Source organism: Semicossyphus pulcher, unplaced genomic scaffold (genome assembly GCF_022749685.1).
Source record: "Semicossyphus pulcher isolate SPU_LCO1_2020_fin unplaced genomic scaffold, fSemPul1.0.p SCAF_14, whole genome shotgun sequence".
Classification (NCBI taxonomy): domain Eukaryota; kingdom Metazoa; phylum Chordata; class Actinopteri; order Labriformes; family Labridae; genus Semicossyphus; species Semicossyphus pulcher.
In genome coordinates, this window is record NW_027211648.1 from 9,657,011 (window position 1) to 9,684,153 (window position 27,143).

General features: G+C 43.3%; 1 protein-coding gene across 1 annotated transcript in view; it reads right to left on the reverse strand.

Moving 5' to 3' along the window:
• sptb (spectrin, beta, erythrocytic) overlaps nt 1–27,143 on the reverse strand; it is a 52,170-nt gene that overhangs the window by 16,907 nt on the left and 8,120 nt on the right. Inside the window, exons 3-22 of the mRNA XM_069662065.1 lie at nt 16,312–16,463; nt 16,025–16,198; nt 14,661–14,758; nt 12,728–12,808; nt 12,511–12,626; nt 12,282–12,394; nt 12,009–12,196; nt 11,514–11,631; nt 10,106–10,264; nt 9,459–9,761; nt 9,228–9,378; nt 8,182–9,052; nt 7,896–8,033; nt 6,590–7,349; nt 6,165–6,367; nt 3,496–3,586; nt 2,988–3,134; nt 1,594–1,860; nt 908–1,132; nt 280–369 (exon numbers count right to left, since the gene is read on the reverse strand). Coding sequence (XP_069518166.1) covers nt 280–369; nt 908–1,132; nt 1,594–1,860; nt 2,988–3,134; nt 3,496–3,586; nt 6,165–6,367; nt 6,590–7,349; nt 7,896–8,033; nt 8,182–9,052; nt 9,228–9,378; nt 9,459–9,761; nt 10,106–10,264; nt 11,514–11,631; nt 12,009–12,196; nt 12,282–12,394; nt 12,511–12,626; nt 12,728–12,808; nt 14,661–14,758; nt 16,025–16,198; nt 16,312–16,463 — 4,445 coding nt within the window. The remainder of the gene's footprint in view (nt 1–279; nt 370–907; nt 1,133–1,593; nt 1,861–2,987; nt 3,135–3,495; nt 3,587–6,164; nt 6,368–6,589; nt 7,350–7,895; nt 8,034–8,181; nt 9,053–9,227; nt 9,379–9,458; nt 9,762–10,105; nt 10,265–11,513; nt 11,632–12,008; nt 12,197–12,281; nt 12,395–12,510; nt 12,627–12,727; nt 12,809–14,660; nt 14,759–16,024; nt 16,199–16,311; nt 16,464–27,143) is intronic.

Genomic DNA, 27,143 nt, shown 5'->3' on the forward strand with positions numbered 1-27,143 from the left:
ATCTGCAACTGCTTTTTTAAAAGAAGTTCACATATTTACTTTCAACGCATTGATAATTTAGTGATACATGGAAAAAAGTATCCGGTGAAATACGATAATTTAAGGCTTTTTTGTCATATATGATTCCAGTGACTCAGTCAGTCACATACAGACCCGTGTGTAGGGCTGACCCCAACGGTCAGCCAATAATCTTGAAAACATTACATTTATTGAGCCCAAAAAGGAGAAACATTTACAGTCCAGTTACCACAACTCTTTCTACAGAATCAAATCCCTCACCTGGTTCTTCTTCTGCAGCATTTGCACGGTCTGAAGATTGTGTCCGTGCTCTTGTGACATTGCCAGGGGCATCCTCTCCTCGATCCAGAGCTGAGCGAGAGAAAAGAAAAAGACGATTATGACAACGCAAAGAGAAAATCAAAGGATTTGATTTCTGTCGAGATAAGGGTTTATAGATCTCAGATGTACACAAAGAATAAAAAATGTAAAGACCATCTTTCTTTCACCTCTTAACAAAATGTCTCCAACATCTCAAACAGTAAAAATCCCTCTTTCAGCTTCTCCTCCACCTGATTAAAGTGGATTTAGGCAGTGAAACCAACAGGGGATTAAAGCTTTTTTACTCAGATTCACCTGGAGAGTCAATTTCATGGAAAGAGCTGAGGGTCTTACTATCTTACATACCTAGTGCACACACTGTAATTGAAAACTTAATTTCCAAATTAATAAGTTATCAACACCCTGTGAAGTTCAGGCTTCAATATTTCTAAACTGTAAGGTGTTATCGGGCTGTCATTCAAACGCCAACATGAATCCAACCTTATTTTAATTTTGTGCTATCAATCATTTTGCGTGAGCATGGAGTTTAAACATTTTAATTTCACAGTGAAATCGGATCCGCGCTTACGAGTTCATCGGCCAGGTCTCTGTAGAACTGATGGACGGCCTTGGCGGCCTCCAGCTTGCCCCTGCGTTGGGCCATTGGTGTGAGGAGCTGCTGGAATTCTCCCTGCAGGGCCTGCTGCTCGGCCTCCAGCTCCGGCTGGTCCTCCCTGCCTCCGCCGTGCTGCCTGACGGCCTGCTGGAGCTCCTCCAGCTCCCGCGCACGGTCACGCACCTGGTTCTCTGTAATCTGGTGCAGGGGAGATACGATTAGAGAAAAAAGATAAATGGGCTTTCAGGAGCCTAATCAGGATGTAGAGGAGGGTAAGGACACCAAAAGGTAGTTTGTTTCACTGTTTATGTGCGAAAATGAGCTTAGTCATTGTTTTCATGAAACTTTTACTAATGCAGCACCATCAGTAATAACATTTAGAGGACTTATGGTGTTCTTGTTATTTCCAAATATAATGCATTTTGCATAAGATGCAGATTTATCTTTGTTATGTTTCCATACCAACATTGACACAAAGACAGATCCTCCACAGATGTTCACTCACTGGAAGTAAATCCTGAGAAAGCACATAAGCTAAAACTATAATGTATTTACTCCCATGGTGAGATTTAACTACATATGAACAAAGAAGTACGTCTATCTGAAAGAAATACACAATAAGACTATAAATGTAACGTTGACTCTGCGAAGACACGGACCTGATGCTTCTTGAGCAGGATGTTTGCATTCGTCAGGTCTTTGACGTCCTCGTCTCCGCTCTGTAGCTGCTGCTGCAGCCCGCTGAGCCACTTCTTCATATCAGTCAGGCTCTGGTCGAAAAGCTCCGAGCGATTAGCGTCAAACAGCAGCCGGGCTTTCTCCTGGGTGGTGGACTCCAGTTTGTCCCACAGCTCGTGGAGTTTGGCCAGACGCTCCTTCACGATGGGCTCGAACTCGGGCTTGGACTCCATGAGCTCCTGACCCTCCTGCAGCCATAAAAACAGAGAGAAGTTTTAGAATTACCGCCTTGTGGTTGTATGCTTCTGCCAACTAGTGAAGTTGAAGTTACATTTCTGTCTGTGTCGACTCTAGATGTTGGAGTTATTAAACAAAAGGTATTCAGTGTATTTTTTGGCGAAATGGAAGTTCATATCATAGCGACATGTTTGATTCCAGTGAGAAATATGCTGCCCTCACTTAGAGACTATTTTTCCAGAGGAGGAGAGAGTACTGATAAAGAGCTTTGACACATGGTGCAATAATCATCACCTTAAGTTCAATATTAGCTTGTTTACCAGAGGAACAGGAGGCCCCCTGTCCTGGTTGTCATCCAGTGAGGGGAAGTGAAAAGGGTGGATTCATACAAATACATTGGGGTCTAAATCAATAAGAATTGAATTATGCTGTCACAGTGAAGTTGACCTTTGATCTTTTGGGTATAAAATGTCATCACTTCATCATTTTAAACCTATTAGAAATGTGTGTGAAATTTTGTCATAATTAGCGATGAATTATTGAGTTATGGCCACAAACGTGTTTTGTGAGATCACAGTGACCTTTGACCTTTGACCACCAAAATCTAATCACATCATTCTCGAATCCAAGAGGAAGTTTGTGCCAACTTCTATTATAATTAGCATAAGAATTCTTGAGTAATAACCAGAAACGTGTTTTGTGAGGTCATAATGACCTTGACCTTTGACCACCAAAATCTAATCAGTTCATCCTTGACTCCAAGTGGACAGTTGCGAAAAAATTTGAAAAAAATTCCCTCCTGGCATTCCTAAGATGTCGCGTTCACAACCACAGAACCGACATGAGGTCACAGTGACCTTGACCTTTGACCTTTGACCACCAAAATATAATCAGTTCATCCTTGAGTCCAAGTGGACAATCGTGCCAAATTGGAAGAAAGAGATATCGTGTTCACAAGAATGGGAGGGATGTATGCAATATATGTAGCTCTCCCTCTCTTGTGTCTTCCATTTGATAAAAATGGACGCTCTAACTGCCTCCGCACTGCGACTTTAAGACCTAAACGTAATAAATCTGTTCTGAGGACTTTGTCTCTAACATATAAAACCACTTGGTGGGCAAACAAAGCGCGACTGACCTGGTCTAGTTTGTTGAGCCAGCCCTTGTTGGCGGCCAGCTCGGCCATGAAGGCCTGATGTTTCAGCCATTTGCTGTGGAGGTTCCTGGCCTCATCGTACGACGTGTCCTGAGCCGTCAGCATCTTCTCGTTGATCCACAGAGTCAGCTGAGGTAAAGAGAAGGAAGACATTCAAATCAACTTCACGCACCTACTGTATATAAACTTGGGAAAGACAGCATTTTAAATGTGTGTGGAGATTTTATTCAAGCAGGATTTACTTGTTTATCTTTGACAACAGATCATTTACCAATTAGCAAAATGGGACCTCTATTCCAAATAGGGAAGATATACATTAAGTTAAAGGGAGCACCATCAAATACAACTGTGTGTAATAAATAAAGCAGTGTGTGTTTGCAAATTGACAAAAAAAACAACTGTGATCCCAGGGAGTAATTAAGCTACTGATTAACGCATTAACTGATGTTTCCCAGCGATTTCACGAACAGTAAACTGACGTTGAACTCACATCCTGAGTGTTTTGCAGGAACTGCTGCAGGTCGCGGTTGTCTCTGAGCTTCTCCGACACCTCCTGGGCTCTTCTCTTATTCTTGTTACGCCTGAAGGTCAAACACAAAACCAAGACCAACACATTTAAAATACATCTCCACACTGAGGATGCATTCCTCCACTTTTTCTCTGTGACATAACAGGATGCATTGCTGAGAGTGAATCATTAAGAGGTCCTCCTCCACAGAGGAAAAATACCTGACACAGTAACCCAAAACAGTCATCTGTTTCTCTGCTGCACCGTGAAGACTAGCTCGCACTTATAGATCAATATCCATTATTGCGGGCGTCTGTCTACCAAGCTGAATTGTGGGAGTTAACGGGAAAAGCTCCCTGCCACTTTCTATTGCCTCTTGTTGACACCAACGATACAGTGATAAGGAAGCTGTTTTACTGCTGAGCTGGTACAAAAATGGAAAGATCAGGGCCTGTGACGTTTTTATGAAACGGCTAAGTGTGAAATTCTGGAAGGGATGATTAAGTAAAAATCAGGTCACTGTAGTTGTTTAAGATCGAACCTGTTTTGGATTGATTTTATATAAACATAATTGATCATAGCGAGTAATACATAAGTTAAAATCATTGATCCAGACTAAAGTATCTTGATAACTTTAAGATAACCTTTGATAACCTTTAGCAGCAGGCTGAGACACCCACTGCAAGAAGGAGCGCTGCCGCAGGTCCTTCATGCTCACTGCTGTCAGACTCTATAACACCTCCTTATAGTGTAATAACAGTACTGTAACTATCATCAACATTCATACATAGTTCATCATGCTATGCAATAACTCTGTGCAATATTACAGGAATATTTTTGTATCTCATTCTGGTTTTTAATGATGCTACACACCATGTGTGTTTTGATTTTAAAAAATGACTGCACTTTTTTCTGTGCAGAAAAATGACCCCCGCTTCTTCTGACAAGGAAAAATGTGTACACAGTGTGGATAGTTTGTTAATTATTTTGTTACTGTTATTATTTATATTGTCATATCTTTTAATCTTTTTATTGCTGCCTACTTTGTGTCTTCTTTATTACTTTAGTGCTTTATTTAATTTGTCTGTGTTATGAGTTGCTGTAACGAGTTAATTTCCCCTTTGGGGGATCAATAAAGCTTATCTTATCTTTTCCTATCTTATTAATTGTGATGAGACTTGGTACTAATGTTCAGTGTACAATTTCATTTAGCAGACGCTTTTGTCCAAAGCGATGGACATCTGAGATTTAATACTACACTAGTAACGATCGAGACAGGAGGGAACAAAGTCAGTAAGTGCCAACAAACAGCTTCAAGTGCGATCGGACACTGGTGCCGACAGCAGGGGTGGATCCAGACTTTTTTGACTGGGGTGGCCCAAGTGGGGCACTGACTTGCAGGGCTGGCATGAATTATGTGTCCATACACACACACAAATGAATCGCAACCCTTCCTTCTAAGCTTATTCTTTAAGGACTCAAACAGAAGACGTGTGGTCAGAGTAACAATTTAAAGCACTAAAGGAAATGTGCCACATCGAAATGGAAAGAAAGCTACGAGCAGCCTGTTGCAACACGGCCCAAATAGTTCATTTTAACACAAGTCCCGCCTCTGACAAGGCAAATAGCCAATCCTAGTTTAGTTTTATTTTGGGGTGGCACTTGGGGTGGCCAATCAGATTTCAAGGGGGGCCCAGGCCAACACCCTGGATCCGCCCCTGGCCGACAGGCAGTGCACAGGGCGTTTCATTTTATTTTCTGTTTTATTATTATTTGTTTTATAGATAATCATCATCATCATTGACATTAACAAGGTCAATATAGTCGTCATCATCATCATAAATATATCCTAATCAAAGTTATCCCTTTCACAGTAGAGCTCATCTTGTCCACTCAAGTTATCCAACTCACTACTTGCAAAGTTAACATTCTAGTCAGCGTCAGCGCACTTTCTCTCTTTTTGTCCAAATGTTAACATGCTAACATGCTTCACTAGAAACATGGTAGACATTAAACCTGCTTCCTATGTCTTGGCTGACTGCATGTTTTTAACGCTGTAATAAATTAAGGCGTTGTCTTAGGTCTTAATTGTCTTTCCTTGTCAAAGTAATGATAAATAGTTTTTATCTAATGTTCTTCTACGTCTACCGGCAGCAGAATTTATTTCCTGCTCAGGTTTCGTTTGATTTTTGTTGCTATGTCAGTGAGGTTTTAACATTAATCCCTTTGTAATTGTTGGAAATACATCAAATTATTCTTTAATTTCAAATGCAAATTGCTTTTGGAAAAATTAAGAATTTCTCAAAGAAATATAACTTTTAGAAAAATCTAATTTACTTGTCTTAGCAGAACAAACCATCTCTGAATAAAATATTGAGCTTATTTTTAAAAAAGTAAAGGATGGGACAGATGTTGGGTAACGCCTTGTCTCTGATTCATTATTCCTGCTGCCACACAATAAATGTGTTTAATCATGTGTAGGAATAAAAATAAGAAGGACTGCTGTAAGTTGAAATCTGCTCATGATGAAAAGAAAGTGTGAATCGTGTTTCTCAGAAGTACCACAATATCATAAAGATGTTAGACTATTCAGTCGCCCCTTTAGAAGCCCCTTCATTAAATCATATTAACCACAAACCATATGGACTCACCTGTCTCTGATTGAGTCCATTTTCTCCTGAACTTTCCCGGAGTACAGGTTGTTGCTGTCCACCAGCCGCTGTCCGCTCTGCAGAGTGCCGTCTATCTTGTCCTCGTTGGCCTCCATGGTGCTCATGAAGTCCTCGTGCTTCTTCAAAGCTTTCTCTGCCCCGGCCAGGGTGTCGGGCTTGTCTATGTGGGCCAAGGTGTACTCCTGCAAGAATGCAAAGAAATAAGTCAACAAAGAGGAGAAAACACGCAACCAGCTGACTACATTATATGACAAACATGTGGCGTGGGAAGTGACCGCGCTGCATTCTTCCAGCCATAGTCCTTCAAATACCTGCAGCACCTCTAACCCCATCATTAAAACACTAACCCTAACTCTATAGAAGCTGATGACTCTTCTACTTTGTACACACATGCTGAACAGTACCTGGTTGTTGAGGATGGCATTTACGGCCTTGCAGTCCCTCATGAACTGCTGGAAGCCATGACCCTGGTCCAGGAAGCTCTTCCTGCTGTCCCACATCTTCTGCAGCTCATACCAACCCCGGTCCAGCCCCTTCAGCCTCTGCTCCAGCTGCTGGTACTGAGGATCGTCCTCCTGACCCTGCGTGACCTGAGCACCGGTGTCCCTAACGCGGTGATAGTCCTCCTCGTGGTTGTTTATGTCTTCACGCACAGCATCGTGAAGGCTGAGCTGCTCTTCGGCCTCAGGCAGCGAGGCTGGCACTTCCTCCGACGCCACGGCCTTCTGGGTCTTGAAGAGCCAGGACTGGAAGTCATCCATGTCCTGGAGGAAGGTCTGTAACTTGCTGACCTCACCCAAAGAGTCCTCTCTGTCTTTAAGGGTCTTTTTTAGCGTGTCCCAGGCCGCATCCAGGTCCCGTCTGCGGGCCAAGATTTCGCTAGCGTTCTCCGGGTGGTCCTTAGCCAGCTGGTCGGCCTCGTTCCTCAGGAAGGTAAGCTTGGTGTTGATGGCGGCTAAATCTCTCTCCATGCCAAACAGTTTCCTCTGGATGGTCATGACGGCTGCCAGGTCATTGCCCAAGTCCTGTGTGGACTCGATCACGCGTGTCTTGTCTGTCATCCAGGCCTCTGTCTCGTCACACTCCAGCCCGTAGTTGTGCAGACTGAGGGCAGAATCCACTCTCCTCTTCTTTTCCTCCACCATCGCCTTGAAGGCCTCCCACCTGAAAAAGGTTAATTCACTTTATTGTTATGTTATAAATCCCACCACGAGCACTCAAAATATCTTCTTCAGACTTTGGTAACATTGATTTTTCATAATATTGTCTTGAACCTTTTTTGACAGAAGCATGTAATTTCGAGCTAATCATAAAGAAAATAGACAATTCGTGAGAAGAACTGCTTCATTTACTGTAAACTCAATTATATTTATTTAATTACTCACTCAATTGTTATTATTATGCATCCATGTGGACAATTTTTACAATTCTGCAGGTCCAGCTGACCTGCCGAGCACAGACTAAATGAGCTCACTGGCAATTAACTCAAAATAATTGGAAGTTCAACCAATTGAACACAGACTCAATTTTCCAAATTTCCATAATTCCAATTATAGACCTGTTCAATACCAAACGTCGGATATGCCTCGGAGCAGGCCGAGGAATTTCAAATTGGATTTTTTAGGTCATTTATTTCAGGTATAACACTGACTAATCTATCGGTGCGTTGGACAAATAAACATTTAAATTTGTGACACATTTTCAAAGCACCTCTTATTCAGCCTCGTCTGACATTCTTTGACCTCCTTGGTGCGAGGGTGTCTGCTGTCCTCCAGCTGTTTCACGGCTTTGTTGACGTCATCCACCCTGGACTGAACATTTGCCATATCCTGAGCGAGGATGCTCAACCTAAACACACGGAAAGTTACAGTTAATGCTCATGTATCGATGCATGAACACTCGGAAAAGAAAAACACCTCATGTTGCCTTTGATTTGGACCATTAAGATATTTGAGAGTTAGCAATCCTCAACAAGGAGTGCATTCATTCTGTGTACCTATTCTGTACGACCTCCAGGTCCTCCAGCTTCTCAGGCACCTCCAAACCCACCAACCACGTCTCCTTCTGGCCCATCCAGAGCTCGCAGGCGTCCGTCTCGCTGAAGATGGTGTACAGAGCCATAGCGTCATCCAGCTTCTTCTGCCTCAGGTCGGCCAGAGACATGAGCTCCATGTACAGGTCTTTGATGTCTTTCAGACGTCTCTGGATATCAGGGGTGTTTTGCAGCTCCTCTGGCAGAGCGTTGGCCTGTTTCGACAGAGCGTCTATGGTGGCTCCGTTCTTAATGGTTTCATTCCTCAGGTTGTTGTGCTTCTTCAGTAGCCGCTGGGTTGTGTACTCATCGTGGCCCATGTCATCGCTGCTCATCTGCCTCTTGGCGTCCAGCAGCCAGGCCTTGAGTTCATCAGCGTCTCCCTGAAACTGGAAGAACCTCTGCGTGTCCTGGAGGTTCTGTTTCCTGAACGCAGCCAGCTCCTCCAGCTGCTGCCATTGCCTACTGATGTCGTCCATGCATTCTTGGACCTTCGGAGATCCAAAGTGCTTGGCCTTGATCATCTTGTCTCCTTCAGCCAGGACCTGATCGAGGTTAGCGCGGCGGGCCCCGAGCTCGTCCTCGAAGGCGCTGTGTTTGCTCTGCAGCACCAGCACGCTCGTCAGGTCCTTTCCATAATCCAGGGAGGAGAAAAGGTGCTCCTTCTCCCTGATCCAGCTCTCCAGCTCCGCCACCTCCCACAGGAAGTTCCAGAAGCGGCGGGACTGCTCCAAGCGAGCCCTTCGCTGGGTGGCAAGGGCACAAAGCTCCTGGTAGCACAAGTCAAGGTGCTGCACTCTGTCGCGGATCACCTGGGGATCACACGGCTTGTAGGCTGGGGGAAAAAGAAGGACAATTTAATAGTTATATATATGTTCGCTTATTTCACTTTCTTTTCTTGCTTAATTACCTGTGACATTCTTATATTTTGACCAAACCACCTGATTTCACATCCATCTAATGCCTATTAAAAGGAAGTAGCAAGAGGCAAGATGAGCCGCTGCACTTACTATCTCCATTGGCGAACTTGAGAGCAGCAGCACTGGCGTTTTGAACTCTCTCCGCCTGCAGAGCGATGTCGTTCTCTAACAGAGCGTGTTTCTGTAACAAGTCCTCCACTTCCAGCAAGTGTTTCCCAAAGTCAGGAGACATGAGGCGAGCCTAAAGAAAGAAAGCAACATCTGATCAGCTTAGTGTCTTGAAGATAAATATACTGATGAATATAGCGTCCTCTGCCGTACCTTCATGTCATCCATCCAGCTGATGATGTGCAGCATCTCCTGGAAGATCCTCTGCAGCGTCAGGTTCTTATCCAGACGCCCTCTTCGAGCCTTCAGCAGCTCCTGCAAGTAGTCCCAGAGACGCAGGATGTTGTCTTTCCTGACATCGATCCGTTTGGCGTCATGGTATCGCTCGGACTCCAGCTCCTTAGAGATGTCCACCAAGGCCTGAACACGTTCTTCGTACGCAGCAATGTCCGTCTCGATGGCATCGTGCTTCTTCTTCGCTGCTTCTACTGCTGGCAGGTCATAGCCAAAGTTATCCTGAGGAGAGGAGAGAAATAAATACTCTTTTACTTGAAGTTGAGACTTCTTACACTGTATTTAGGATATGTCTTTTAATGTTTCTTTTCCTCTAACTTTTTTCAACTAACATTTTGAGATAAGACAAGTTTTTTTCTTGCAATGCTTCCCCTGTTTACCTCTCATTATGAATAATCAGGCGTGTAAACAACCTGCTGTGTCAGTTAATTGATGCAAACACTGCAAAAATCTGCACTATTATACATAATTTTATTCAACTCGGAAGTCTTACTGAGATTAAGTCCTGTGTCAAGACACTCCTCAAACGGCATATAATGTCCATTGATATGTTGTTGATGTTTTACCTGAGCCACTAGTCTCTGGTTCTCCTGGAGCCAGGTCTCCCTCATGGCAGCCTTCCTGTCGAACCTTCTCGCCATCTGCTCCAGCTTCTCCTGTCTGATCAGCTCGTCCCTCAGGACGCGCTCCCGCTCGTGCTCCGCCCTCTCCAGACGCTCCCAGGCCTGCACAGACGATGAGACGGATCGTAAGGGGTTTACAGACTTGCTGGTTGCGTGGTAGAGCAATGTGACACAATTCATTTCTTATGTAGAGGTTTGCTTTTTCCATGTTGGTAGAAGACAGTGTATATTAAATGTTTGCTGATAGAATTGAACAAACAACCAGCTGCAACTAGTGATTATTTTAATGATCAATTAATATTTGTATATATTTTCTTAATGACCTGTTTTTTCTATGAGATTAATAGATTGTTTCAGATCTAGTTAAACTACGTGGGAATATACAGTATGTCTAACTTTGAGCCTAACCAGAGGGAAACCGGCCCCAACACCTCCTGTGCAAGTGAGGTGTTATGATATGATGTTCTTTCTTTTCACACACATTCATATTTTTATGTGTCTGCAGTGCAGTAAGACCTTTATTTCCCTCAAGACATGGCTTTTATTGTACAGTTTACAGAATTGAAGGATAGCATTACAAGTATGATTCAATTCTTTTGTTGCCTCAGGATGGTGCTCTGCTAAATGAAAGTAGTTCGTACATGTAATTGTGCAGTTAAAACCAGATGCAAGGGTTATCCTCATATGAAAAAATACAAAGACAAACATTTTCCATTGTTTAAACTATAATTGGTTAGTTAAAGGGCCAGTTCGCAGTCCTATCATGCTATTACGGGGAGCTAATGCCATTATGGTAGGAAAAAAAATGCAAATTCGCTCCGTGCCTTTGGAGGACGCTATCCTCTTCTCCAATGGGCCCTGGAAAACCTCTGCCAGACTACGTAAAAAGCGTCATCTGGCAGAGGCCAGGGAGCTCGCTAAACTACACTTCCTCATTCTAAGACGCCCGCCTCTGATGTCATCAAAATCGTCAGGTTTGAAATGTAGGCTGCAGACCTGAAGATTTTTTAGACGATCAACCGGTATATTCTCGTCATATTACGGATTCTGTACCGCTCTGAGCCATTGCCTGCAGTGAACACGGTAGTATTTCACTCCAGTGCCTCTCGCTGGGCTGTTCCTTCCAGAGGGAGGGGCGCAATGCACGCTGGGTGTTGTAGGAATGTAGAATGGGTGAAACCACGAGCTGTTTGTACAACGTTCTCCACAGCTGTGGCGCCAATTTCACATATTATTGCTTCTATCGATTACAGAAAACACCAACTTTGACCGACAGTGCCTTTTTCCAGGGGCGAACTGCTCCTTTAATTTAACCAATATCAATAAGGAAAAAAATACATGATTCTCTCACCCTGTTGATATCTGCGACCAGGGCTCCCTCTTTAGGCGTGTAGACCCTCTGGTTGTTCGCCCTCATGCGACTCTGGATGGTGAACAGCAGCACCTCGAGGTTTCCTTTCTCCTGGAACCTGAAGGAAAGTCGAACAAAAAGTTACGAGTAAGCTGTACGAAAGTTATGGCCTTGTTTGTCATCCTGCCCCTTTGAGAGCAAACTTTAATGCCCCAAACAACCATTTATGGATTTTAGATATCCTTCCTCATGTTATTCTTAACTGTGATCATCCGTTGTATTTCTGTTACAATTTAATCTGCTTTTATAGTGCGACTATTTCTTTTTGCTGGGAGTAAAAATTGTTTCGGCATCTCTGATAAATTATTAGAGTAGAGCCATGAATTCTTATTCCTATGAAAGATTAAAGACATTAGACAAAGGGAACAGAACAGATAAGGAGAGGAACAGAAGCAGAGTGTAATGTAATGGGATGGGGTCTTTGCTCTCACTCACTTGGGCGGCTTCTCCACAGTGCGGTAGGTGTTGAAGGCCTGGAGCTGCTGCTGAACTCCGCTCAGAGAGTTGGCAAGTTTCCGGTTGTTCAGCACGATGATGGTCTGCTCGATCCACGTCAGCAGATCCGAGGCCAGCGTCTCATACTTATCGATCATCTTCTCTGTCTCAATGGCTTGATCCAGAACCTGAAGAAAGAGGTCAGGCACAATCAGGGAAGCAGTTCAAGAAACTTAACACAGCTGCACATACTGTAATGGGTTTCCGTCTCACCTTGCCAACTCTTTTGCCCTCGACAGCCAGCTGCTTCATCTTGGAGAAGTAGTGGTAGAATGCCACCACGTATGTGATGATGGACTTCTCATCTGGGTTCTCTGTGAACACATCTACAAAACATAACAGCAGACAAGACTGTCACAGCCAAGCTACAGACATCAATGGTCCCTTTTATCCCCCAGAGCTCATAAACATTCTACATTCACAGGCTGCATCAGTCACTCGCCTTCTGGGTCTAGGAGTTTGGTCACGCCAAGCTTCTGCTCTGCTACGTTGAAGGCGTTCTGCAGGTTGTGGGTTGGGTTAGACCTCTTTAGATTGCCATAGTCTACTAGATCCGGCCTGAAAGAGACAGATAGAAAGAAGCAAAGAGACAACAAGGACGGTGAGAGTCAAGAGATGGAGGTGAGTGTTTAGGCTGTTTTTGATTGTTCATCTCTTACCTGTGTTTGTGTATGAGAGCGTTGAAGGCCATGCCGTCTTTCCAGCAGGTGGTGAAGTTTGTGATGTTGACATTTGGATACCTGCAAAACAACAGCCAGAGGATGTCATTTACTAAACACAAGAGATATCAATGAGAGGCTCCTGTTTTAAATCACTGTCTTGGATCGTAATTATGAACCAATTATTTTGTGAAGCCTCAGGTCTGAGCAGATTCAGGGTTTTCTCAAATGGTGGCATTTTTTGCTTTGTTCAAATAATCACAAAATCTATTTAAGTACCTGAAGAGAACGAGGCTATTTAGAGGCAAACGTCCTGACAAATTACAGAATCTGACTGAATGCTAACAAATCAACCGACCTTTCACCTTGAGAAATTGTTCATCAATTTGGCAAATGTTGTTTACTCAACTTCTTACCCATGAGTTGGATAACCACTTTCATGTCTATGCTGTAAATATGAAGCTTCAGGCTGCAGTTGGTTAGCTTGGTTTAGCATGAAGTCTGGAAACAGCTAGCCTAGCTCTGTCTGGTAACAAACAGCACCTATAACGCCTGTTATTTGCATCTTGTACAAAGTTAGATTAGAAGGTGAACACCACTCTCATGTAGGTAGGGTACATTTAAAGACCCCCGTCCAGTGAAAATCAAGTGTTTAACCTTGTAAACATCTCCATGTGGTGTTCTTCATGTGCTACAAGACATATCAGGGACAACATAAGCAGTCATCTGCATGGCTGGGCCTGTCTGCTTTTAAACTGCAGTGTACCAAGGACAGGCTGAACAACATGTTTTCAGATTGGCAGGTTTGAGACGTCACAAACCTAAGGAGCCAATCCCGTTAATGGACGGGGTGATGCTATGCATATCATTATGTGCAACCTATGGCAACCACTTTGGCGATGCGCGAGCCAGCTGTAACCGAGTAATTTTTGCAAACTCACTTCTTACTACTAACGTTAACGTTACTACTAATTACTACATTTCAAGCTAGCTAAGCATCAACAAGTTGCCACTAAACAATGGCAGAGACGTGTTTTATTTTCGTGACAGAGGGGGGCGGTTGGAAATGTGCATAGTGGGCGGGGCCTATGCAGATTCAGGAATTTTTAATGAGGGAGAAGGAGGAGATGTCTTGGGAGGATTTTAACAAGATAATTAAACGTATTTTGCAGAAAAAACATATCAGACACAATTTATTGTTTCAAGCAGAGAATTTTCTTAAAACATGACTGGAGTTGGTCTTTTAGGCTGCAGCCAGCAGCTAGTTAGCTTAAGTTAGCTTAAAATACGGACACAGGGGAAACTGGCCAAGTTGAAAAAATTAGCACACTAAACATATTTTTACAGTTTATTTTAATACAAATTAGATATAGGCTAGCAATTTCCCACTGTTTCTTTAAGCTAAGCTAACTGTCTCCTTGCAGTATAGTAACTAAATATTTAGCATTTAGATATAATAGTGGGATTGATTTTCTCATTTTACTTAGGAAAAAAGTTAATAACTACATTTCCACAATATCAATCTATAAAGATAATGTTCATTCATGGCTGTATACTGTTTTAAAATCGTATATTAGGTATATGATAATGTAAACTGTTAATAAGTTATACGGTTTTCAATGAACATCCTGTAAACTGCTGCACATTGCTTGTGGAGATCCATTTTAACCATAAAAAAGACTTGAATGAGAGCACTTTTCAAGATACTCAAAGATAAGAAACAAAGAACATAAGAAATGAAATATCCAAAGAAGAACGAACGCAATACAAGCACTGAGTAGCACAGAAGCAGATTTTAACAGATGAGTCCTAAACAACAGCCTCAAGAATAAATATTTAACTACTAGAGGCTGTGTAAATCTTCAGTTTATACTAATTCCAGCAGGATATTTCCAACAGCTTGGTGATGCTAAAGGTCACTTATCCCACTTACCCTGCAGTTTTCATCTGACACCACAGAAGAAGAGCGTCCTTGGCTGAGCGCGTCTCCTTCTGGTCCGCCTGGCCCGTTTCCACAATGATGTCCTGGATCTGAAGGAGAACAACAAGCACAGCTGGATGGTAAATAATGAAACTTTATTAATGACTGCTGGGTTTGCAATCAAGGAAAAACATCTCACAACAGAGGGCAGAAAACTAACCGATGGTAACATACCGCTAACAGATAACGTTTAACGTTTTATTGCAACATACAGAATTTCTAGCAGGTTGTTATTTGTGTGAAATAAAACTAATCTCAGGTGATACATCATCAATGTTATTAGCAGACTGGATTAACACAAATCTAAACCTTGGGTGGACTTGATGAAGGAGGGGGGTAATTATTGAAGTTCTTATTTTCCCACACAGTGGGCCAGTAATTAGAGCAGGGATGTGATCTGAGAGACAGGCCCTGAGAGACGGCTAAATTTAGCCAGCTTTGGTTCTCCTTGGTTTATGCAGACTGAAAAGATGCAGACAGGACCGAGTCAACTCCTTTCTTTTCAGTTTCTTCTTTCTTTTTTTGTGTTTTTGGAAAGGCTGAATAATGCACGAGGCCATATTGTTTGAACCAACGTGTCTAAAAATAACAGTGCTGCTGTCAAATTAAAAATAAATATATGCCCCCTCCGAGAAGATAAAAGAGTCAAACAGACATGTTCAGATGTGTTGGATGTGCTTCTAACAGCAGATAATAACGGCTGGAACCTGAAGGCATCACATTCGAGGAAGAAAAGAAAAAAAAAGGCGAAAACATCCCAGGGCTAAAAACTGAATTGTTTTTGTGTTACATGCGTACACACCCACGTCAGACTAATCTCTTAACAATCAGAGACGTGTCTATCAGACACAGCAGGTTGTTTATTTAACTGCATCTATATGCAAATTTAAATGAGCTTAAATGTGCTCTGATTTCATTCATAGAAAACTTGATTGTAGCATGATAACATAAATCATGTGGTTTTCAGACCAGAACTGTTAAGGCTGACATTTTTAGATTTCCAGGAACATCTTAAGGAATGCTGAACGAGGTTCTGTCTGTTGTGAGGAACAGCAATCTCCTGTTTATAAAAAGCCTTTTTTGAAAGCTTAAAGATGAGACTTAAACGTGTAACCACTCCCAGTACATGACAAAAAAACCTGCGTTTTGCTGACTGAGTTTCCAAACACAAGAGATTGAATTTGCGGATTATTTTACTTTAAGTTTTATTTTAACTCCGTCAGGTTTAGTTTAGACTATTCTGTATAAGTGATGTAAAAAGTCTCAACAAAAACAAGTCAATAAAGGATAATATGAGTGTCCAGGTCAAAGCTTACCTGGAAGCGAAGGATGATGGTCCAGATGAGACCGAGGATGAGTCGATGGTTGCCGTCAACGATGTCGTGGGAGCCCATGTTCTCCAGGTGCACCCTCTGCTCTTTGAGGAACTGCAGCGCTTTGTCCACATTCTCCAAACAGTGGATACGCATGCGGCCCTTGGTGGGTTTTGGCTACGGACAGAAATAAAACAGAACACAGAGAGGGAGAATTATAAGTGACCACAAGCGAGTTAGGATAATACAAAAGAGAAAGAAGTGTACGGTCTGATGTGGGAGCTTCTTACCAGTCGTTCACCGGACAGCACCTCCAGCAGTTTAATGAGCATGCGTCCGTCCCGCAGGTCCAGGTAGAGGTCGGAGATGCGACAGCCGACCCGGGACAGGATGGAGTTGACCCATTTGGTGAAGGTCTTCTTCTGGACCGCCTCGCGCTCATCTGACCGGAGACAAACATGAGCTCCATGAGTAATGAGATCTACAGACCAGCACGACTGTTCTCCTGCTCAAGGGCACTACAGCAGATCCTACCTGACAGTTAACTCACTGTAACAGCAACAGAAGAATACTGTAAGACATCATCAAAGGAAACAAGAGATGCGAATGTATCTTCTTCAAGAAGAGATATTGTGTTGTTTTGATTCAAACAAAGAAAAATAACCAAAGACAAAGTTTGCTGATGCCGTGAAGTAGCACGGGATCATGGGAGTTGTTGTCTTCATTGTTAAACAACCACCTTTGCCCATTAAATCTCTGTAACGTAACTCAGGCAGAAAACATGTTCAAAGATGAGGTTAAGTGTTATTCTTTTAAATGAACCTACTTCCTCACTTTCTAATGTGTCATCAGGTGCCAGAAGACAAGAGACCAAATGAGACGCACAGTTACCTTAAAGTGACAATCTTGAAGGTTTTCATGTAAATAAATGTCTGTCAAGTTACTATCTCAATCAATCAATCAAATTTTATTTGTATAGCGCCAAATCATAACCAGAGTTATCTCGAGACACTTTACAAAAGAGCAGGTCTAGACCGACTCTTTGTTATGTTATTTAAAGAGAGGCCCAACATGAATCACCATGAGTAGCACTTAGCAATATTCGGCACATTGGCGAGGAAAAACTTCCTTTTAACAGGCAGAAACCTCGAGCAGAACCAGACTCGTGTATCTATCGCCTAATGAGGTAACACAATGGTGATTCAGCCTACGGCCCACTGATGAAAGCCTTTGAATTTACAGTATTACAGACTGGGTGTCTGTGGCGACATTCGTGGAAAAAATCACAAGCGGCGCCCAGTTAGTGACGCGTTTTCCATCACCCAGCAGTGGTTGGTCTGCCAGAGAGGGTAGGCGGAGCTAAGCGGCTGCTTTTCCGGTCTCTGCAAGTGTTGCAAGTAAACAGTAATCTACTATGGCTGAACAAACAAAGAAAAGATGGATGACTACAGATACAACTTCAACAATAAGTGAAAATCCAAAGAAAAAGAAACAAACTCGACGCTCAGATGAAGGCAAACAGTCTAAAAAGGAAAACGACCGTCAGCGAGGAAAATCAAGAGTTACAACCGGATATCTGGGAAGTGTGCTCCCGTAATCACCGTTTATCGCTATAATGAAACTGAAATCTTCAAGATTAGAGCTTTAAATAACATGAGGCATTTTTCTGCCTTTGAACATTGTTGGATACATTTTGGATAATGTTAGTACACCAACTAAATATATAACATGTGTTTGGTCGTGAGACATTCAGTTAGCAGCTACTCAATATTAAACACTCTGTCTAGGACTCTCCATCCCTCTTACTGAGCTCTGTGAATTTCAAACAAGAAACTGTTATCTGTCACTTCAAACAGGAACTCCGGCCGAGGGCGTCCGCATCCATAACTAAGACTTCAATAAGTCAACGGCATCGGTCGACCTCGTCACACTTGCTGCGCTGCTGGCACAGAGCGGCCTCGCTGTGACACCTCGTCACCGTGGTGTTAAATGAGGTGACATTCAAATGAGGCAGAGTTAAAAGATCTGGACCGGTCGCATGTTTTTGGTGCCGTTTTGTTTGTCTTTTCATCTGTTTGTCCGGAGGATAACAAAAAACACTACTTGCATGATTTCCATAAAACTTGGAAGTGTGCAGAGTGGGCCAAGAAAGAATATATTATCATTTGGACTAGATCTGACTCAAAAACAAACATATTGACCAAACTGTTACAGCGACATCCAAATAACTGACTCATGAAAGAAAAGAATCTCTTTCTTTCAAAGATACAACTATTTTTTGTCATGATCATAGTGCTATTCTTAAAGTTTTGAGAAATATTTCATACATATCCAGACATGTAAAGTGGCTGTGGTTGGAGTTTTGCATAGCATAGAAGACGGGGCTGGAGGTCTGCGCTCTCAGAGTCCCCTTCTTGTTGTACAGTGCAGCTGTTTGATTGGAATCAAACCAGTATTTTAATCAATAAAACTATTGTAGCTGGCCCATCACTTCGTTTAAATGCTGAAACTTCTCAGAAACTTGCAGTGTTTTTGCTCAGTTATCGGAGCAGGAGTAAATATTGGTTCCTTCTGCTTTGGTTGTTAAATAAGACTTTAAATGATTATTCATGTAACCTCAGTTTTTGTAGACGTGCTTGCTGCAAACTTTCTACACACACTTAAAGAAAAGCTTTCCTTTAACCATCCATGTCTCCCCATCCTTCTCCTGGCAGAGCAGTGAGAAGTGGTGCAGCATAATAACACCACATGAAACAAAAAAAGTAAAGTCTACACAGGCTGGGCCTCTGCATAGCTAAAGTGTAGGCGTGAACAGTATTTATGCTGAAATTCCCAGATTGCAAATGTGCCCGAAAACTCAGGAATGACGCGTGGAGAGATGCAGAGAGTCAGAGATTTTTTGGGAGGATGAGCGCTGCCCACATGGTGACACATCTTGCTCACGCTCACACTTACAATCACATCTCAGCGCTCGGCAGATGTGCCTCCCACTCAGGAGCCGAAATAAAACCAATTTTGATGGGACCATATGTCAGCATGACCCAATGTTCTATACTCTGTTTATTTCTTCAGTTTGTGGACACGCTGTCTTTGCATAGGAACGGGGGAGGTGCGAGTGGGTGTGTGCTTGCGACTGGGGTTGTATCTTTGTTTAGTACGCATATATAATACTCACAATCCACCTGAGTAGTAGTTCTGACCATGATGTGTACTGAGCAGGACATGTTAGGGTTAAATCAACCTGTCAGTGCTTCCTTGTAATCAAGCATTTTTGCAGAAACATATTTTTGGCTACTTGAAACTGACATATCTTCTTCTCAGCCTCAAAATGCACCGAATAAAACCCAGGCTGATTTATTGATCTAGCTCTAAAAATGAGGTCCATAGACAACAACTTTCAGAGAGCAACTTGCAAGTGCCAACTAGACTCAGACTACACACATATGATCTTTTAAAATATTTATATAAGGCTCCATTCCAAAATACATCCATCCGTTCTCTATACTGCTTATCCTGCTCAGGGTCGCGGGGCTGCTGGAGCCTATCCCAGCTGTCATTGGGCGAGAGGCGGGGTTACACCCTGGACTGATCGCCAGTCAATCACAGGCGCATAAAGACAGACAACCTTTCACACTCACACCTTTTAGAGTTACCAATGAACCTAATGTCTTTGGACTGTGGGAGGAAGCCGGAGTACCCTGAGAGAACCCATGCATGCCCAGGGAGACAAAGACCCCCTGCATCCAAGCCGGGACTTAAACTAGGAACCTCCTATCTGTGAGGCAACAGTGCTAACCACTGCACCACAGTGCAACTCCCACTCCGTAACGTGATGTGTTTTCCATCACCCAGCAGCGGTTGGTCTGCCAGAGAGGGTAGGCGGAGCTAAGCGACTGCTTTTCCGCTCTCTGCAAGTGTTGCGAGTAAACCAAAAAGAAACAAATTGGACGCTCAGATGAAGGCAAAAAGGAAAGGAAAATCAAGAGTTAGAACCATGACAAAGGAAGCCGGCCGTAGATGTCTGGTTAAATTGGGAAGAGTGCTCTCTTAGTTACTGATTTTCACCAGTGGGAGGCGCTCGAGCAAAAAATTGAAATCTTCAAGATTGTATCGTAAACTAATGTTGTTTAATTTATTGACAGTTTAATAAGATCTATCCAGATAAAATTGTTGCTAATTTAGCTTAAGCTTGTTAGCAATTATTTTCCCACAATAAGCTGTGAATAATTTATTTGGACAACAGAGTTTTATCCCCCAAAAATGTGATCATATATAACTGTGATGTTCTTAACATGAATATAAAATCATATTAAACTTATAAACATTAAATTCTTCATTAAATCCTCTCCTGTCCTACATGTGTCACAACTTTCACAGTTTCCAAGATATGGCCTTTACTTCCAGTCAAGCAATAACTCTCTAACACTGAACAGAGCTGAAACAATCTGCTAAATAATTGATTGACAGAAAATGAATCCTTCTAATCTATTAGTCATTTTACATTTTTCTTGCCACTTTCTTTGGGCGTTTTTTCTTATAATGTGCTTAGAAACATAGTTGATCATGTAAAATGTAATCAAATAACCTCAATATGTAGTTTTTGAAGGAGGCTTTTAGTCCACATAAAGTTTATTAGAATAAAGTGGAGCAAGGAGGACAGAGGGATGATGCAAGTAGACGACAGTACCTTGAACGCACCCTCAACTCCCAGCAGAAACACACACACGCACACGTTCACTCAGCTCCTTAAAGTTTATCAGGTCAGCCTCTGGTGATGAGACGTTTTCCCTCTCAGTCGTCCCATCTCCAGACACGTGACTTCCCCTTTGCTCGGCCAGCTACGGTTTGCCCTGTTTATTCCTGAACCCAAATATGACTGCAAAAACCAAGGAGTGCAAAGGACTGCATCCTTAATGACTTCTGTAATAAATGATTTAGACCCCGAGGCTGTAGAGAACAAGCAAAGAGCGGCTGAGGAGGAAGCTCAGAAGAAGAAGAAGAGGGAGGAAAGGACGGTAGAGAGGAGATGTTAGAGATACTAGATTAAAGGTTAAGAGGGAGACGACGTAAAGGTGAGATACAGGAGGAGACAAAAAGACTGGAGCAAAGGTAAAACAGGGAGGTGGAGGAGAGTAACTGAGATACAGCAGGCTTTCAGGTTAAATCTACAGAGACAGACACAGAAACAGAACAAGATACATGACCTACAGTATCTCTGCTGCTGCTAACAATGGCCCGCTAAGCACCAAAAAGGCTCCGGCTCCACTCACAAAAGAGAATACACGAGGTTATTGTATGTAAAACACACGATGCAGAGTTCAGTAAATAAATCATGCTTCGCCCTGCTCCAACTCAGCAGAACAACAGCACGCACATCGACACGGATAACCCCGCCATGAAAAAGTCATGGCAATTAAAACATGGAGATATCTCGGAGCTCCAAAGGGGTGTCAAGTTTGGTTTTGCACAGGCTGTCACGTTACAAAGAGACAGCCCTATGTGAACCAGTGACAAATGCTTTCTGAAATGTTCACGATCAAACGTGCGCACAGTTCCCCCGTATCATTCCACATTATGAGACCCTGAGAGGAGTCGGAGTGCACGCTGATGCTCCTGGCAGTTTAGTTAAGCATGGGACAACAGAACGGGGGAGGAGGAGTGGGAGGAGGAAGGAGGATCGTTGCCTACATGCATCCCGCTGAGTCGTCTCCAGACGAGTAGTTCTACAAGCTCGATATGACAACAGGCCTCTGTGCGCTCGCTGCTGAGCAGAGCCCTCGAAGCGTTAGTCTGAAAACTCAACACAAATTCCAGCAGAGGTTCAGCCGAGCAGGAAATCAATACAGCAGTGTAATCAAAGAGATTGCTTATGTGAAGCACTGGCCGTTTAGCTGTCTCGAGTGTATTTACATCTGTTTAATGTTGATTGATACACATTGTCCCTTATTGTAAAACATACATACATGTATATAAAGAATATATGATTCTGTTTCATCTCAGACTTTTTCAGGTTATCAACAAAAATCTACAGTATGTTAGCTGTCGTCTTTAAGTTACTGGTAAGTAATAAACTATATTGTAGCTTATATAACTGTGGATCATACTTGTTTGGTCATCGCATACACTTTAATGTGTCCCAATATTAAAGCTTCATATATTCTGTTCCTTTAAAGAATCCCCTCTCAGTTTGTTAATGGATGTTAAAGTTGTAATCTTGAAGATTTTAGTTTTGTTCTCTTTGTCAGTAATTACGGGAGCACACTTCCCAGATCTCCAGACAGTGCTGCATGTGTGACGTCCACGGTTGGCTCCGGTTGAAACTCTTGATTTTCCTCGCTGACGGTCGCTTTCCTTTTCAGACTGTTTGCCTTCATCTGAGCGTCGAGTTTTTCTTTTTCTTTGGATTTTCACTTATTGTTGAAGTTGTATCTGTAGTCATCCATCTTTTCTTTGTCTGTTCAGCCATAGTAGATTACTGTTTACTCGCAACACTTGCAGAGACCGCAAAAGCAGCCGCTTAGCTCCGCCTACCCTCTCTGGCAGACCAACCACTGCTGGCTGATGGAAAACACGTCACTAACTGGGCGCCGCTTGTGATTTTTTCCACAAATGTCGCCACAGACACCCAGTCTGTAATACTGCAAATGCAAAGGCTTGAATCAGTGGGCCATAGGCTCAATCACCGTTGTGTTACCTCATTTGGTGACAGATAGTGACTTAACAGACTTTTAATCTTAGACCTTATTAGCCTACACATTATTTTGTCTGTAAGTTATTTCCCAATTAAACTTCCTAACATATTCAGTAAAAAGATTTTACCTACCTTTTAAAGCATGACAATGTAACTTACAGACTATGAAAGATTCGGTTTCTTTAAAGATGTAAAAATGAAGCCTGAAAAGAAGAAGTGTAATGGGACCACCGCAGGAATCAGCACACTTGTGATAACTACTGTTTGAATATCTTTCTCTATGTGTTAAAACTTGGTGGTTAGATCGTCAGTATAACAACAATATCTATCTGAAGTGTTGTAACTTAAATGTTTTCTAACATTAGCTTACACTAGCTTACATAAGCTACTGCTCTGAACAGACCATGTGAAACTGTAGCGGCTGAAATGATTGTATTTTAAGCTTCTGCAGTTGGTCCCACTAGTCTTACCTGCCTTTCTACGTACTTCCTGCCTACCTCCACGCAGTCTGCCTGTGCGCTCATTGCTGAGTCAAGCTAAAGCTACCAACACGAGCATGGTAGAGAGAGGTGGTTTGATATGTTGAATATTGATGACAGCTGCATGCTGTGTTTTATTCTAATGCCTTATTAGTTTTTCATGGTTACACAGTCTTGCTTGAAGGATTTTGTATCAACGTTCGTGAACATGCTGGATTATTTAACCAGAGTTTTTTACAGTTAAATGTATATAAAAGCTCCATGTTTTAATGAACCCACTGGAGGTTTTCCACTTGCGTCTTCTTCAGCAGCTGTAGCTGAAGAGAGGTGTGGCTCTTTTAAAACAGGAATGAGACTTGCATCTTACAGGTACAGCTCATAAATCATAAAGCAGCTGTAATAATTCAAACAAAGGGTTGACCACTACTTAACGATGCAGCCATCGTCATGCTTTCTTTTACATGAATTAAACATCCTACAGAAAGAGCAGCAGTCATGTACAGTATCCAACTTTTTCACGTCTCTTCCACACTGACTGGACAGCAGCACGGTCATGTCACCGCCTTCATGCCTTCTTCCTTCTGCATATCAGTACAAGCTTTACTAAACATTCCTCTGTTTCACATGCTTTTACTCTGTAATCTCTCATCCACTCTTTGACTCTGGTGAAAGCCCCATGACTTATTCATGCTGATGGATTTTCCCTGTATACAGCCTGGTCCGTCTTTTCCCACAGTCAGCTCCTGATGGATTTGGTGGAGCGGTGGTACATGCCTGAGTCATGGCACAGCCGGCGCTACCTGTCCTGCAGCCATGATACCGTGTCCTTAGAAACCAGGGATGCCAAGGATTGTAGATGAAACACCTCCTCTGTTGGATTTGTTTGCAGGCTTCCTCAAGACTCAGCAAAGGATGATTTTCTTTTGCTTAATGGATTGACATTCTGCAACTGCTTAACATCAGATAAGTGCACATTAGAGGCTGTCAAGGTTACCAGCATTTTAACTCATCAGGGTTAAAAGGGAACTCAACAAAAGTCTGTTCGAGGAGTTCCAGAAGGAGCAGCCTTGAGTTTGATAAACTGCCACAAAATATGCCAATCTGGAGAAAGTTTGTTGACTAAACTCAGCTGGCAAACGAATCAAACCCTCTCTTCTGAGCTCCCTCAAAGCATATTTCCACAAAAATGACAACTGCCTCAATACGGAATCAGTTTCTTCTTGGGCAAGGACGCAGAGAAGAGAGAGTGGCTGGCATAGGCAGAGTCAGAGGTCAGAGTTTAGTGCTACTTGTTGCTCTTTGGCTGGATTCATGTTTTGCTGCGCTCCATAAGCTAGTTTGTTCCAGTGCCATTCACAGAGCCGAGGCTACAAACAACAGACTACGCACACTCCACTGACAGCTAGCCAAGTGTGAAAAGATATTCGCTGAATTTGGCAGAAATGTGTTGGATTAGAACCAAATAATCCACCTTTAGGAGGTCACAGAAGTCAGTCGGGGCTAAAGGAAGTCTAAAAATGATGATGCGGAGTTAGAAAGAAGCGAGGTCACCACATCACTCCTCCGCATCTCTGCTGGAGGCTAGCAACTCTTGGCTGCATTAGCCGCTACTAGCATGATATGCCAACATTTTGGACCAAACTGGTGGCAGTCAAATTGCATTGTGGGCAATGTATGTATCAGGTTTTGTCAATAAAAAACAGAGCGGAAGTGTGGAACGCTAAATCAGTGGAGCACTCGTTTATAAGAGTATGCAAAGAAGCACATAAAAAGCTAAAAGGGTTAAACTCATGCAGAAGTATTGTGTATTTTTAATCAGTTAACAGGGGAAGGTTAAGTGTTGAAGGTGTGCAAAGTAAAGCTAAAAGGTTAAAGGTCACTGTTTCTAGAAATGCAACTTTATACTACTACACCGTCAAACTCCAAGAAAGACATAAGAGGACGGATGAATTGTTGAAATCAATAAATACAAAATGTTTTCCCCTCTCTCTATTTCACTATTTATTACCTATGTTGATGTTATTGTTGTTCTGTCCAACTTGATTCTACTGCAGTCTTCCCCAGCTCCCTCTAACGACGAGCGAAGAAGTTGATGAAATTCCGTGAAATGTAATTGGTGGATCAATACTCTTGGCTCAGAACAAGCGCCCCTGATTTGTGGGAAAGCTCCAAAAGTTTACCGCTTCACGTATCGGTTGCCTCTGCAGTCTTCAGAGTCAGTCGATACTTGAAATCTAGCAGATGCAAGGGAAGGGGAGAAAAAAAAGCATGTTTCCTTCTGCGTTCCTGCATCGTCTCCTCCATTTTCTTCCTCTCGCTAATGCACTCCTGTCATCAGGGAGTTGGACGGCACAGTGCAAGCTAACAAAAATCCACAGTGACGGCGAAACCTCGCTTTTAAAACCTTAACAACGCAGGCAGGGAGAAGTTAAACCGACAGAGGAAATAAACGAGGTTAGGATGAAAAACACAATTTCTCTATTCCTTGGAAGAGTTTGTGTAAGGTTAGGGTCACATGGAGGATCTGTGACAAGGTAAAATGATGAATGTGTTTCCTGTTTAAAGAAAAAGGAGCACATACGAGCACATAACTCTAGCTAGCAGTGAATGGCTTTGGAGGGAAACTATCACAACCTTTTTAGGGGTTTGCCCATGAATTATTCAAAGGCAAGTCAGTGAACAATTGGGGCAGAGCGTCAGCTTCCTGAAAATAAATAAATTACAACCCTATACATTTAATAAAGGGCGAGCGAAGCTTTGACTTCTTTTAACTGCTGCCTTTTTGACAGGATGCAAACTAACTTCACACTTTCCTACATCACAGCCCGACCTCGCTGCGATCCCGTCCTCACCTGAACACAAACACAAGTTGAGAAAGGGAGGGGCAATGATGGGAAAAGTGTTCTCTCTCTCATCTGTGATGCAGGAGAGGAAGGCCGACTCCCTCTCAAACACACACACACACAACACAACACGCGCACACACCCAGGTCTTCCACCTTGTACCTTGCAGCTGCCTGAAGCGTCCGTCCAGGATGGAGTTGAAGCAGATGTTGGAAGTGCTGTAACTCAGCCAGCGCGCCCTCTTCATACTTTTAGCCGAGGAGGACGAGGAGGAGGAGAGGAGGGCGGGGGGAGGGTGAGGGTGAGAGGCCCTCTGACGTCTGGGGGTGCAGGAGGAGGATGAAGAAGAGGATGAGGAGAAAGGGGAGAGTCCCAAAGGCGGCACGCTGAGCGGGATGTGCAGGAGGGTGCCGTTCCTCTCCGGGTGGTGTTCAGGTTCCTGCTGCTTCCCGCCACCGCTGCTGGATCCCCTCGTTGTCTTCCTGGTTTCGGGTCTCTGGGCCCGGTGCACCGGCGGGGTGCTCCTGCTCCTGCTGCTGCTCATCCCGACCCGAACAGGAGGGTCTCTCTCTGCAAAAGTCCGGCTGGGAGTCTCCTTAGTGCCTCCGCTGCTGCTCCGGATGGCTGTGGTCTCCCTGCTGCTGGCCTTCAAGCTGATCTTGACCTCCCTGAGCCGCGGTTGGCTTATCGGGGCGGCGCGCAGCAGGCACGGGCTGCTCATCTTGACCCCCAAACGACAACAACAACAACGAGAACAACACAGCCTGAAGCCGGCAGAGGAGCTTGGCACTCCACGTCTCTCCTCCTCTCTGTCTCTTGGCTCTCTGTCCTCCTTTCCAGATCCCTCTCGTGCTCACTTCCTCCCTCCCTCCCTCCCTCCTTCTTCTTCCTTTCTCACTCTCTGCTCTCTGCTGCTGCCGTGATGATGCTCTGCCTCCACTCTCAGGCGGCACAAGGGCTCAGGCAGCCTTCGCTTCAGTTCAAAGTGGTTTCTCTAGCCCCATCCATGCATACAATATGTTCCAATACGTCCACGTGCTCACACAACTCCCTCCCTCTGCCAGGCACTCCCACACAGTCGTGACATCACTGAATGTGAAATGTAGGAC